The sequence below is a fragment of the Elephas maximus genome, chromosome 8 (assembly GCF_024166365.1).
Source record: "Elephas maximus indicus isolate mEleMax1 chromosome 8, mEleMax1 primary haplotype, whole genome shotgun sequence".
Classification (NCBI taxonomy): Eukaryota; Metazoa; Chordata; class Mammalia; order Proboscidea; family Elephantidae; genus Elephas; species Elephas maximus.
In genome coordinates, this window is record NC_064826.1 from 57,297,363 (window position 1) to 57,312,714 (window position 15,352).

Here is a 15,352-nt window from a genome sequence, read left to right on the forward strand (position 1 = left end):
ACAGTCCAAGGCTTGAAAGTCATCTGACTTGATGCCTCCAGAAGAATTACTACTCCCTTCCTCTAGCACTTTGATTGTTAGGTCTCAATCCCATTTATATTCAGTACTCATCCTCTCCACCTCACAAGGTCTTCAGATCACTGGAAGCAGTGATTATCTTCTCTCATGCACAGAGAAGGGCAATATATTCTGCATGTATTAAATGTCCAAAGGACACGAGCTTCCTTCCTACAACTGTTTTCCTGAACTGAGTGATTCAGACCCTTGAGCCACACCGCTTACAATTTTGCCTCCAAAGTTTTGCATTTCACAATTAATGGTTCCTATTTTTTATACCATAAATAAAAGATTGAGTCTCAGAAACAGCTTTCCTTCTCTTCTTCCAAATCACAATGGAAAACTTCATGTCCTGAAAGCTCTGGAACTGGTCCAGTCAGAGCCTAAGGGGCAGTCTTCTAAGAATAAACATGGTGAGAGGACATGAAATGTGGGAGGTTTCCCCAGGGATGCATGGTTTTGCATAAGCAGAGCTGCCCCTCACACTGTCACCACAAACCACCACAGGGAAAGCATCTACATGGGTGGAGCATGAAGGGGATGTTTTGCCTCACTGGCTACTATGACGGTACAGTGAACTCTGACCACAGGTACTACCGTTCTGAGACTTCCCAAAGAAAACAGTGGACTTTGAAATGGTTCCAAGAATACAGGATGTGTGAGAAGAGATTTATGAGAATGTAGACACACCTACCCTCATAACTCTCCCACTCTGAACTCTCCCTCATTGCTACATGTGGCTCTGAACACCAGTTTTTTCCTCATTTTTATCGAGAAAGTGTATTTACAGACATTTTTAAGTCTTCCCTTATTTCACATTTCTCAGTTGTGGATATTTTTGTACACCCATCCTATGCTATTCTTTTCACTGATACATATGCTTGAAATATATACATATTTTTATTGAAGCACTATTTGTGGAAATCACATTACAGTGGAAAACAAACCTACTAAACATGTTTAAAGGGGAAAATGTCCCCTAGAGTTGGTACCACAGAAGTGCCCTCACTCCAAGCTTCAGAATGGGAGGCACAACGCAAAGCAAAGACCATGAGCTTAGAAGCCTGACCAACCTGACTTAGATTTATTCTCCCGCCATATGCCCACCTTGTGGCGGCTTTAGGTAAGTCACTTAGCTTTTTAAGCCTTAGTTCCCCTATTTGTACGATGAGTCTAACATGCAAGGTTGCCATAGGATTAGGAGATAATACCTTTAAAGCCCTAGAACTGAGTACCTGGCATTCAATAAAAGGTCAGTAAATGTTAACTAATAAGGTATTAACATTATTTTTGCCATGTCTAATGGGAAGTCTTGTCAATGAGAAATTAAGAGCTAAGTAGGAACTGAGCTGGCCCCATGCCCTGGGTGGTCATACATCCAATTTCCAGGACAGCTCCATTTTCAAATACATTCCATTGCTTCTATAGAGACGTTCAGGTTTGTCAACCCACATATCCCTATGGCAGCTCAGAAAATATAATCACTATGAGTCAGAATCGACTCAATGCCATGGGTTTTTATACCTATACCTGGTCTTTGGACAGACAAAAAAAGATTCAATACAGCATATCCAGCCTATCACTACAGACCTGTAAAAATCACCTCTACAAAGAGGAAAACTCTGTAAACCACCAGCTTCTGGGAGGCCGGGCCTCAGTTTAAGGTGTTTTATCCTTGTAAACCCTATAAAGCAGTTCTACTCTGTCCTACAGGGTTGCTATGAGTTGGAATCGACTCGATGGCATTGGGTTTGGGTTTTGGTTTTTTGCAGGATACATTACCCATTTACAACTGGCCTCTTTGCTGTAGCCTGCTGGGGAGAGGAGAGAGAGTGATGGCTTTATTTGCATCACAGCCTGAAGCACCCCTTCCTGTCTTTTGTATCCAGCACTTCAGGTTTCAGAACACCAGCCCTGCTTCCTACTGTGGTGCAGAATGCCCCTAAGAATGCAGGCTACTTCCTGGTGATGCTAAATTCTCACTTCACTTAAAACTTAATACACATAAAATCAAGAGATGAGTGAAGCATTGTGCCTAGTGCTAAAAAAGAAATGAGGAAACTGGCTCCTGCTCCTTGGGTCTTGTACTCTAGCCAAGGAGGCAAGATCTGTACAAAGCCCTGACAGCACAAGGGGCCTGCAAGTGCCGAGGGGCATCTCTGAGGTCAGGGTTTGCAGGAGGGAAGCATGACTACAGGCTGAGTTGTGAGGGTAGTTGTAAGGTGGAATTAGATGGAGAAGTCAGATACTTGCAGAAGAGAGGACACTTCAGAAAGGAGAACAGAGTTTGCGAGGGGCAGGGAGGCTGCTAAAGGAAAGAAGTCAGTGGAGAGTGCCAGCCTGGACACACACAGAGCATGTGTAAGGCTGGTAGGTCTCAATGTTCTGTGGGCATCAACGTTCCTTGAGGAGACTTCTAAAAATACCAATGCCTGCACCCCACCCCCAGAGATTCTGCTCTGGTTGGAGGAGGGAAAACAATACAGCAGGAAAGAAAACAACCCCGGCATCTGTTTGTCCTGAACCGCTTCACCAGCACAAGAAACAGTAACTAAGACTGGCCAGGCAGCTGGATGAGAGGAGTTTCCAGTCCCTTGGGTGACTAGCTTGCCTTTGAGGGAGACAGGAGCTCTGCTCAGAAAAGCACCGTCAAGAGGAGAGACACTAGAAGCCTGCGCTCCTTGTAAGACAGACTCTGCGTCTCTAGGCCAGGGGTCTGGGGGCAGCAGGCACAGACACAACAATCCTAACTACAGCTTTATTCTTAATTAAGCAGCAAAAGCCCAAAAATGGGCATGAAGTAGCACTGTAATCTTACACTATCATTTGCAGAGGCCAAGTGCTCCAAGTTTAAATTCCTTACAGAGACCTTGTTTTTCACCATTTTTGCTTATTGGCTTTGGTGGGGTAGGGGGAGAAGGGAGGGATAAAGGAAGAATGCTTTAATATATGGAATTTTTGCTGGTTGACCTGAACCCTAGGGCCCACTAACTTACCCCCTATACAGAGGATCCCCCTCCACGTTATCTGCTGGGAGTTCAGTGTATACACCTACCCTCAAAGTTACTCACTTTTGTTATATCACATCCAGGAAGAAATAAAGGGACAATAATTGTCACCACCCTTTTTAAGGGAGGAATCATTTATTTTTGTGATCATTGAAAATCAACAGAGTAAGCTGGTGTAGTGTAGTGGCCTCCTTTTCCCATTTGCACTAGCTACAGTGCACTGGGAAACCCTGGTGGCGTAGTGGTTAAGTGCTACAACTGCTAACCAAGAGGTCGGCAGTTCGAATCTGCCAGGCGCTCCTTGGAAATTCTATGGGGCAGTTCTACTCTGTCCTATAGGGTTGCTATGAGTCGGAAGTGACTCGATGGCAGTGGGTTTGGTTTTTTTTTTTTTTTTTTGGTTATGGTGCACTGAGAGTAGTCCTGGTGGCGCAGTGTTAAGTGCTTGGCTGCTAACTGAAGGGTCACCAGTTCTAACACATCAGCTGCTCCAGCCGCTCTACGGGAGAAAGATGTGCCAGTCTGCATCCATAAAGATTACAGCCTTGGAAACCCTTTGGGGCAGTTCTACACTGTCCTCTAAGGTAACAATGAGTTGGAATCAACTGGACAGCAATGTGTTTTGAGTTTTATGTATACTTATACTGGCTTGCCTTCTCCCACTAGGAGAACAGTTCTGCCCTTCCTCTCCTTGAGTCGCCAGGCTAGATTAGCTGAAACTGTTTTCAGGTGATTCTGTGGCCAGCTAGCAAATCAAGATCTCTTGATATCTCTCCATTATAGTTACAAAGACTGCTCAAACTATGTGTTGTCCTAAAGCAAACTTTTAAAGGGCAGGGGAGATAAGGAAACCTTCCATGTTCAAACTCACACTAGGGAGGATAGGGAAGTGGGAAGCAGAGGAAGAAGATCCCTAGAATACCAGTCTACAAAGGGTGTTCTGTAGAATCTTGTCTCATAAATGTCCTTGAGAGGAGGGTAAGGCATTGAACCTAGGGTTGAAAAGACCCAGCACTACCAAAGTAGTTCAGAAAGCATTACTTACCCACCCTCTCCAACTATAGTCACAATGAAAAACAGTATATTAAAGGTTCTAAGAAGTCCTAAAGAAAAATGTTTCACAAACATGACTATGGAACCTCCTTTAAATAATGAGTCACCGTTGTGTTTCGGAAATTCGCTAATTCAGTAGCAATAGCCACATACATTTACTGAGTGCTTGAAATATGGCTAGTCCAAATTGAGATGGGCTGTAAGTGTACAACACACATTGGATTTCAAAGACTTAGTATGAAAAAAAGAATGTAAAAATCTCAATTTTTATTACATGTGGAAATAATATTTTGGATATAAAGGATTAAATAAGATACATTTTTAATATTATTTCATCTGCTTTTTACTTTTTTAAATGTGGCTATTAGAAATTTTTAAGTCATAAACGTGGCTCACATATTTCCGTTGGATAGCACTCCCTTAAAGAATGCTAAACTACAGGGCAAGCTTGTAAACCGTAGATATATCTTATTAGCTTAGCATCTGTGGCACACTTGTTGTTCATCTGAAACAGGTGTACTACATCATAGAATTTGGGAGTCTGTGAGAACAGGTGACGCAAGCATTTAGATATTCTGACCAGGAATTGCATTCTTAATAAAACAGCCCAGCTAGCAATATATAATCCGAAAGGTATCAAGGAATGAAAGATACACTTCTTACAAAGCTTTCCATTTTTTCCTATTATCCCTTAGATATTTATTGTTAACAACAGAGAACTGTTTCTCTTTGCCTTTTGTTCCATGACTGTATCTGTAAAGTCATTCCTAAATATCATGCTAAAGATTGAATAATTTCCGAGTTTCAATAACTGACATCAACTACTGCATCAAGTACAGGTAAAGACAGAAGTTCCTTCAGGGATTTACTCATGAAGGTGCTGCTCTGGGTTATATATTTATTGTTCTACAATACTAATCCAGGATCTTTCGTTCACTACAGAATTTTGGGCAAATTACTTTACCTCCTATTTCCTGTGAAAGGGCAATGTTAGACTACCTAGACTGCTTTTAGAACCACTGTGGCATAGGCTGTATAATCAAGTTACTATTCACTCTACCATGTAACTCATGAAAAGGAGTTTGGTGAAGCATTACCAGAAGTGAACTAGTTGTGTGACCCTGAACAAGTAAGACTTTTCGAGATCCAGCTTCCGTAATTATAAAATAGAAACAATAATAGCCATCTTATAAAGAAATTCAATGACCAAACAAGGATAAGCTGAATGCTAGCATGTTGCCTGGCACTGAAGAAACACAAACATTCCTCCAGACTCTTCACACGATAACTTTTTGAGTTTCAGTTGTCTTTGCTTTAAAGTTAGACAATAGCCCTAAAGCTCAAGTCCTTTCTAGAAATAAAATTGAAAGGCTATATATTGTCAGTTGTTATAAAGCAAGTAAGATTACTAAAAGGTCAAAAAACTTGTCACACTATGATAGGAAGTGGATTTCGCCCTCAGAGGTGGCAGCTCACCAATATTGTTTCCACTGCAATGTGGCTATTGTGTGTCCAGTTTCCTGGCAGTATAAAGAGAACTGGGAACACCCTCACACAGGGGCCAGAGATGGGTTTCTCAGGGTCCCCATTAATCCACCCTGCTTTAGCAATTACTGTCCTGCATGGGACTGGCTCCACAGCCTCCACTGTAATGTGTCCTTTCCTTTCATTATTGAGGCAACACTCCTGTACTGCCCACCTCAGACTCTCAAATAAGATCTCTGCTTGCTGTCAATAAAAGACCAGAAATTAAGATGTCTCTCCCCCTCCAGATTTAGCTCCTCAATTTATTAAAAACAAAAACCTGTTGTTTTCTCCCACCCTCAGACCAGGTATCTCCTCCTTTCTCCACTCTGTGGAGTTTCTCTATATTCAGTCATCCTGTTAGTCTCATGGAGGGAACCAGAGGAAGCAATTCTGATAGATCTGAAATTATATTTTATTCTTCACTTTTTTCTCTGAGCAGCTGGATCTACTATCATAATGTCCTAAAGTTGCCTACATAACACGGGGGCTATATAACCTTGGACTAAACAAGTACATAATAAACAGATATATTTGGAATAGTAAAGTTCTTAGATGGGTTTCAAATGAATCATAAGCAATAAGAAACAAAGTTATTGGGCATTTTGGTCTAAGTTATTCAGAAAACATCAATATTTCTAAGTGTCTACATAAATCAACAAGTCCATTATCAAGTCATCTACCTCTATATTGGAGGCTATGAAGTTAAAGGAGGCCAGAAGTCTGGATTACCTAGAACTCTGATCTGTGTGCCAATGAGTGTGGGGAGAGACTGAACATGTGAGGGATTAGGACAGCTGGGCAGCCAAGTGCCCCGGGTCCCACCCCTCCAAGCAGTAAGCTATCTTCACAACCTAGGCCCCAAATCTCCTTCTAGCTGAATTCTTACATATAACATAAGGGCATTCATTTCAGAAAGCCCAAAGCTATCAGAGACTCAGAATGGAGAAGCCATTCTCTTTGCTCTTCCCCAAGCTCCTTGAGTAAAAGTGACCATTCTCTACTCTGTACCCCAACATGTCCCTGTCATAACACTAACAGCACTGCATCACATTTGCTGACATATTTCCCCCACCTGACTGGGTCTAGCATATTATGCTCAGTGTTTGCAGAAATAGGAACATCTACTGGACTAGAGCCAAGATTCTCAACCCAGGTGCACTGTGGGCTGGGGTTATGCAAAGACACAAGGTAAACAAGGTGCATCTTCCTGGAGATTCATCTTAAAACATTTTCTTATCCAAACACTTTGAGAAGTGAAAGCAAAATCCATACGGAATTTTAAAAATAAAATAGAAGTCTTGGGGCAGGCTGGAAGTTTCCAGATTCAGGGCTATGTCCCAGACTGCCAGGTATACAAGTGCCCTGTTGTTCTTGCTGGAGGGTGCCTGCTAAAGCTGAGGAATCCAAGAAGCTCTGAGCTCTTAAATGCCCTACTTTTTGAGAAACTGAAAGCACTCTGTCACATGACAAAGATCACCACTACCACTTTTTAGGTGGAAAAACAGGCTAAACTTGCCCGAACTACTCAGAAAGTTAATGCTTAGGGCAGGAAAAGTAGCTCTCTTCACTTGTTGGCCCAAGGCATCACACATTTAAGCTTTCTAAAAAGGTGTTATACCTTTAAAAGGCTAGTGTAATGTACTGTATAACTTGTTTGGACCCAGAGATTCTTTACCCACTTCCTGAAATAGAGCTCCATCATCAAAATAACCCTCCTTTCACACGTTTCCTTTTCCCTTCCTTAGCTGCTTCACCGCCTCAACAGAAAACACAGCTCCATGAACACAAACCACAAGCATCTCTTCAGCCCCTTCTCACAGCAATCTTAGGCGCACACCTGAAGCTGGGCTCCAGGGCCCTTTAGGTCTGCTATTCAGCTGAAGACGTGATTGTGCAAACATCACAACAACATTTCCTCCTGAAAGGGGCTTCCGCACTCCCCTTGAAGGGCCTCCTACAGCCCAGAACTTTCTGAACTTTTCTCCACTCAGCCTTCTAGGCTACTGGCCAACCTAGTCCCACAGAAGGAGAGGAGTGGCAGGGCAAACACCTTGGGAAGGAAAGCAGGTTTGAACAACCAGCTCGCTCTTCTTTCAAGTCCCCTCAGGAGCCGCAGAAGGGCCCAGTGAGGACTCTTGGAGGAAGGAAGGGAGACAGGCAGGCAGGCAGGCAGGCAGGCAGACAGGCAGACAGACAGGCAGACACACAGACACACACCCAGGCCTGGAGCCACGGTCCACGCTTACCTTGGCTGATGTCTCTCCGAACAGAGGTCTGTTGTCCAGGCCACTGGTGCCGTAGGTCCTGGTAGAAAAGTCCTCCATTTTTTAGTTCCTTCACTCTCCCCAAGCAACTCAAAACCAGGCCAGCATTACCTCCCGAAGTCTCGGGTCCACGACTCCACATGCGTGTTCACGGAGCACTCATAGCCGGAACGCCCAGGTCAGGTCGGGGAAGTCGGCTAGCGGCGGCAGGTGGGCGCTCAGGCCCGGGGGACGAGGCTGCTCCGCCCAAGCCCCGCTCTCCTCCTCATCCTGAGCAGCTGCCGCGGAAGTGAAAGGAAACAAAAACCGCGTGGCCGACTCTTGGCGGGGCGCCCCCGCCCGGGCATCTCCCACTTCCCTAAATCTCGGCGCGCTGCTCGCCCCGGGGCAGCATCTTGCACAGCAAATCGGTTACCCACCGCCCCCGGAAAAACACTATCCCGTGACACACACACACACACACACACCCCACCACACACACACACACCACCATTTCTTTTCACAATAATTTCCAGATTTTCTACAGTGAACACGTATACCTTCATGCTCAGAAAAAAAAAAAAAAAGTTTAATGGACGAACGGATTACAAGCCACTCTCCAAGCCCTCCCACTTTCCCACTCCTTCAATTCCGGAGTGGCGGGAGAAGCGAAGTTGCCGGAGTGGAGCCGAGCGCTCCGCAGACCCCTTCCGCAGCGCTGCGGGTTCGGGTCGCAGCAGTGGCCACGCCAGGCAACTTGGATCCCGTCGCATTTGTTGCATCTACCCGAGGGCCGGCCGGGCCCTCCGCAGCTCTCCTGGGAGCTGGGCTGGAGCCGCGACCTGGGCAGAGCGAGCAGGAGAGAATCCCGGCTCCGCTCTGCACAGTGGGTTGCCCTCCCGGGAAACGCTCCGCGCCTGCAGGCCGAACCTCGGCGTCCCCCGCCGCCCGCACGCCGGGGAGTCCTGGTCGCGCAGGGGACTCGGGCCCGGGTCCACACCCCGCCAAACTCGGGGGCCAAGGCTCGGGAACGCTGGCGAGATGCGTGAGACAGGAAGAGACCTCCCGCGCTGGCGGAGAGCGGGCGCACAGGCTGGGCACGGTGCTGCCGTTTCCCAATCCCTGTCCCCACACCCGGACCCGTGGCCACTGTCGCAAACCGCCGGGCCCGCCCAGACCACGTCAAGGCCCAGGCCACCAATCCCGCGGGCCAAGACGCCGCATTGGCTGCGGGTCTTTATTTCTAGAATTGCCAGTTTGTTCCCCGTGGGGGGACAAATCTCGGCACCTGCACGTTTCTCAGCCTTTTAGTAATTCGGAGTCTGTGCGATCCACGTGGGCAAAGAACACTTTTGAAAATAGCTGTGCATATGGTTGGAAGTATCTTAAAAGCAATCGGCCTGCTTTAACCACCTCTGTCTTTGCACCTAGGACAGGACAGGAGTCACTGATAATTTTGGTTTTGTCTGTATGTTTGTCTTGTTATGTTCTGTGATAGGGATCTTACGTCGTTTCCAGAAACAGTCTGGAGGTTATACCTGCTAGGGAGTTCCACTTGTCCACACAGCATGCCAATGATAGTGCTGACTGAGCATATTCGCAGCCATACAGAGCGTTTTGTGTGTCTGCCTCTGGGTTTTAGGGCATAGGGAACTGGAAGTGGACAGGCCATCAAAGGTAACACAGTGTCAGTTACTGCATTGGGATTATCTATAAGTATTCTGTCAAGGATTTCATTTTACTTGGATCCACAATGAACATCCGTGGAAGCAGCAGTCAAGAAATCAAGAGACCCATTGTGTTGGGCAAATCTGCTGCAAAACACCTCTTTAAACTGTTGAAAAGCAAAGATACCAACTTGAAGACTGAGGTGCACCTGACCCAAGCCATGGTGTTTTCAATCACCTCATATGCGTGTGAAAGCTGGACAATGAATAAGGAAGACTGAAGAAGAATTAACACCTTTGAATTGTGGTGTTGGCAAAGAATATTGAATAATGCACAGACTGCCAAAAGAATGAACAAATCTGTCTTAGGAGAAGTACAGCCAGAATGCTCCTTAGAAGCAAGGTTGGGGAGACTACATCTTGCATACTTTGGTCATGTTATCAGGAGGGATTAGTCCCTGAGAAGGAAGTCATGCTTGGTAGAGTAGAGGGCCAGCGAAAAAGAAGAAGACCTGCAACAAGATGGACTGACATAGTGGCTGCAACAATGGGTTCAAGCATAACAATGATTGTGAGCATGGCACAGAACCAGGCAGTGTTTTGTTCTGTTGTACATAGAGTCGCTGTAAGTCAGAACCGACTCTGTGGCAGCTAACAACAATAACATGAGTGTTCTGAAAAAACGCAACCGTGCTGGAAACACATAGGAAAATCACATCAGACAAAATGGTGGACAATCACACAATACTGGGAATCATGGCCTAGCCAATTGACACACATTTTGGGAGGCCACAATTCAATTCACCCTTTGGCCCCCAAAAATTCATGTTCTTGGCACATGTAAAACACATTCACCCCATCATATCATAGCAAAAGTCTTAAATCAATTCCAAGTTCAAAATCTTATCTTCCATAAAATTCTTCGTCTGTGAAATCTAGAATACAAGTTATCTGCTTCCAAATTACAGCGGTGAAATAGCCACAAGCTAGACATTTCCATTACAAATGGGAGAAATAGGAGGGATAACACGCAACAAGCACATCATCAGAAAGCATTACCTTAGCCCTCAAGGCTTGAAAATAATGCTCTGTTCTCTGACACAATTTACACAATGGCCCTGCCCTCCAGACTCTAGGTATTGGCCACACTTTCTGGATTCTGAGTGGAGGTCCCTCTGCCCTGGGCTTCAGCTCCACCTTCTAGGCCCACTGGAACCACAGCTCTGCTCCCTGGGCTTTTAGGCACACCATTCTCCTAGTCTGTCTGAGTGGTGACTCCACACTTTGAGACAGATGCAGCTCTGCTTCCTGTGATCCTTGTCTCTTCAGCTTCTGTTTCTTGGTTCCTTGGTCTCTCAGCCCCTAGGGCCTTGCTGCCAGTGTCTGCCTGGCTCTGGCAAGTGTTCCAAAGCTCTTTAGCTCCACCAATAAGTGCCTGGAGGCACCCCACTCTGCCAGTAAACTTTGGCTGGAAGGCACTCAGCTCTCTAGCTCCACAGGTCGGCAAGTTTAGCTTCACCAGTAAGTGCCTAGAGGCACCTCACTCCTCCAGGAAGCCTCCTGCCAAAGGCACTCAGCTCTCTTACTCTGTGGGTCAGCTCCAGCACGTCTTGCACTGGTCTCCATGGTCTGCTGCTGCTGGTTCTCTGCTCCTGCTTCTCACCATCTGTGCCATCTCCAATGTATCAGCTCTCCTCACTTCCTTGTGCGTCCTCACCAGAATTGTCTTTAATTTCCATAATTCCACTAACAGTCTCTTCAAGGCAATCTAGGCATTTACTATTAGGCACTTTAAACTTGTCCATTCTCTAACTACTCACAGTTTTGTTAGGGGACTCTGGAGGCTGAAGACACTGAAGATGCCTAATTAATTAGTACTCAACCAGGTATCAGGCCACTCCTGGTCACCTCCCCACCGTGTCACTCACTTCCTCTAAGTTGTTTTTCAGACCCCCTGGAGAGCCCTGGAAGAGTTCAGATCTAACTGGCTCAGAGTAGCCTGACATGCACAGAGTAGGCCATGATGACTGACAAATGACTCTGGGCTGCCACGCATCCTCAATAATGCAAGAGAACTTATGTCAAGGAACCAAAAGACTCATGCCAAGGAACCAAATCACCGGAAATGCATCATCAACAATAGTCGAGCCTATTTGAAAAGTGGTCATTCGGCCACTTCGGTGCCGAGTCTTAGCCCCACCTCATAATAAATAATTACTAGAAACTGTGAATATGTAAAACCTCTAATCCTGCCTACTGTTTCCCTCCACCCCTAAATGCATATGTATAAGTATAAATTGTATATTGCTCGCACAGATTGGGGAACTCAATCTGAGGTCGATACATCTGAGTTCCCGCTTGCTAGCCTGCGAAATAAACTCTTTCTCTCAAAACTAGCCTCTGAGAATTTGGCTTCTTTGCACGCTTGGTCCGGTTTCAGTTTCAAAACCACTTCCATATTTTAGGCATCTGTTAGAGCAGCAGAAACCCTGGTGGAGTAGCGGTTAAGTGCTATGGCTGGCAGTTTGAATCCGCCAGGCGCTCCTTGGAAACTCTATGGGGCAGTTCTACCCTGTCCTATAGGGTCACTATGAGTTGGAATCGACTTGATGGCACTGGGTTTGGTTTTGGTTTTTGGTTAGAGCAGCACCTCACTCTCTCAGTACCCAAATCTGTTTTAGTCATCTAGTGCTGCTGTAACAGAAATACCACAAGTGGATGGCTTTAACAAAGAGAAATTTATTCTTTCACAGTCTAGGAGGCTAGAAGTCCGAATTCAGAGTGCCAGCTCCAGGGCAAGGCTTTCGCTCCCTGTCAGCAATAGGGGAAGATCCTTTTCATCAACCTTCCCTGATTGAGGAGCTTCTCAGTGCAGGGACTTTGGGTCCAAAGGACGCGCTATTCTCCTGGCTCTTGTTTCTTGGTGGTATAAGGTCCCCATGTCTCACTGCTCGCTTCTGTCTTTATATTTCAAAAAAGATTGATTTAAGATACAACCTACTCTTGTAGATCTAGTCCTGCCTCATTAACATAATTGCCACTAATCCCACCTCATTAACACCAGAGAGGTAAGATTTACAATGCATAGGTGAATCACATCAGATGGCAAACTAATGGACAGTTACACAATACTAGGAATCATGGCCTAGCCAAACTGATACACATTTTGGGGGGGAACATGATTCAATCCATAACATGAATGAAAGGACATTATTAAGTGAAAAGACAACCTACAATGGGAGAAAGTATTTGCAAGTCATATATATCTGATAAGAGTTTAATTTCCAGAATATATAAAGAACTCCTGTAACTCAGTGACAAAATTAAAAACCCAGTTACAACATGGGCAAAGGACTTGAATAGACATTTCTCCAAAGAAGATAGACCAGTGGCCAATAAGCACATGAAAAGATGCTCAATATCATTAACCATTAGGAAAATGTAATACCACTTCACATTTATTAGGTGTGAGCTATCACTTCACACCCACTAGGTTGGCTATAATTAAAAAAGGAAAATAAATGTTAGCAAAAATGTGGACAAAACAGAATGTTTGTGCATTGCTGGTGGCAATGTAGGATGGTGTAGCTCCTACGGAAAACAGTCTGGTGGTTCCTCAAAAAGTTAAACATAGAAATACCATGTGACCCAGCAATTCCACTCCTAGGTATATACCCATTCTGCCCATAAAGGACTCTGGGAGAGATCAGAGTACCTTACTGAGGAGTGGCCTTGGCCAGTAAAAAAACAGACCAAACACCTGACTTCATGGTAACGTCAATTGGAACCCATTAACTGTACAAAAACAACCCCATCCATCATAGATTAGGTATGTTTTTCCCTGGCTGCCCTGCACGTATCCTTGCACATCAGTACTAGGTATATAAACACCCACCCCTCACTATTGTGTGTGGACCTCTAACCAGTGACACTCAACACTTCACTGTCCTGGCAAGAATCTTGGCATCGACCCTCTGTACGTAAGTTCCCTAATAAAGCCTTGTCTAATCAACATAACTTTTACTCTCTCTTTTTTTTCTAAATCCAACCTGTGCCGCTCAGAGCCATTCCTGCCATTTGTCCAGTAGGGTGCTACCACCCAAAAGAGCTGAAAATAGTGACTTGGACACTTCTAAACCAGTGTTCATTGCCGCATTATTCACAGTAGCCAAAAGGTGGAAACAGCCCAAGTGTTCATCAACAGATAAATGAATAAACAAAATGTGGCACATATATACAGTAGAATATTATTCAGCTATAAAAAGGAATGAAATTCTGATACATATTACAGCATGGATAAATCTTGAAAACATGTTTAGTAAAATAAGCGAGACACAAAAGGACAAATATGGTGTGATTACATGAAATATCTAGAATAGGAAAATTCATAGAAACAGTAGACTAGAGGTTATCAGAGATTGAGTGGCGGGAGGGAAGAATGAGGAGTTATTACTTAATGGGTATAGAGTTTCTGTTTGAAGTGATGAAAAAATTTTAGAAACAGTAATGATAGTTGCACAACATTGTGAATATAATCAAGGCCACTGAACTGTGTACTTAAAAATGGTTAAAATGGCAAATTTCATGTTACATATATTTTATCATAATAAACAAAGATATAAAAAGTGATGATGGTAATAATACTGGGAACTGTGTACCTCAGAACAAAACAATGCCTGGTCCTTCGCCATGCTCACAGTTGTTGTTATGCTTATGCCCATTGTTGCAGCCACTGTGTCAATCAATCTCGTTGAGGGTTTTCGCTTTTTTCCGCTAACCCTGTGCTCTACCAAGCATGATGTCCTCCTCCAGGGACTGATCCCTCCTGATAACATGTCCAAAGTATGTAAGATGCAGTCTTGCCATCCTTGCTTCTATACATATTAGTATATAAATATACTGTATCATACTAGTATACTAAATATTCTAATACATACTAGTATATAAATATACTGATAATACTAAAGAGATTTAAAATATATATTTAATAGAGAATATATGGTAAATTCCTTTTACTTGGATCCACCATCAAGACCCATGGAAGAGCAGTCAAGAAATCAAGAGATGCATTGCATTGAGCAAATTTGCTGCAAAAGACCTCTTTAAATTGTTGAAAAGCAAAGATATCACCTTGAAGACTAAGGTGTGCCTGACCCAAGCCATGGTATTCTCAATCTCACCTTATGCACGTGAAAGCTGGACAATGAATAAGGAAGACCGAAGAAGAATTGATGCCTTTGAATTGTGGTATTGGTGAAAAATATGAAATATACCATGGACTGCCAGAAGAACGAACAAATCTATCTTGGAAGAAGTACAACCAGAATGCTCCTTAGAAGCAAGGATGGCAAGACTGCATCTTATATACTTTGGACATGTTATCAGGAGGGATCAGTCCCTGGAAGAGGACATCATGCTTGGTAGAGTACAGGGTTAGCAGGAAAAAAAGGAAAACCCTCAACAAGATTGATTGACACAGTGGCTGCAACAATGGGCGTAAGCATAACAACAACCATGAGCATGGCGAAGGACTGGGCATTGTTTTGTTCTGTGGTACATAGGGTCACTATGAGTCAGAACTGACTCGATGGCACCTAACAACAACAACCCCAAAACCATATGGTAAATAGCAAGCATCTAAGTGGTCATTGTCTTAAATGGTGACAAGTATTGTGAACTGGAGTGTATGGAGTGCTAAGAAGATACATAAGAGGAGTGTCTACTATCTTCAGGAGGCAGGAAGGGCTTCCTGAAGGAAGCCACATCTAAATCAAGACCCAAAAGAAGCGTATGAGTT

General features: G+C 44.4%; 1 protein-coding gene across 1 annotated transcript in view; it reads right to left on the reverse strand.

Annotated features, from left to right (window-relative positions):
* TMEM243 (transmembrane protein 243) overlaps positions 1 to 15,352 on the reverse strand; it is a 163,852-nt gene that overhangs the window by 11,209 nt on the left and 137,291 nt on the right. Inside the window, exon 2 of the mRNA XM_049894267.1 lies at positions 7,892 to 8,187. Within this exon, the coding sequence (XP_049750224.1) occupies positions 7,892 to 7,969 (78 nt within the window). The 5' untranslated portion in view covers positions 7,970 to 8,187. The remainder of the gene's footprint in view (positions 1 to 7,891; positions 8,188 to 15,352) is intronic.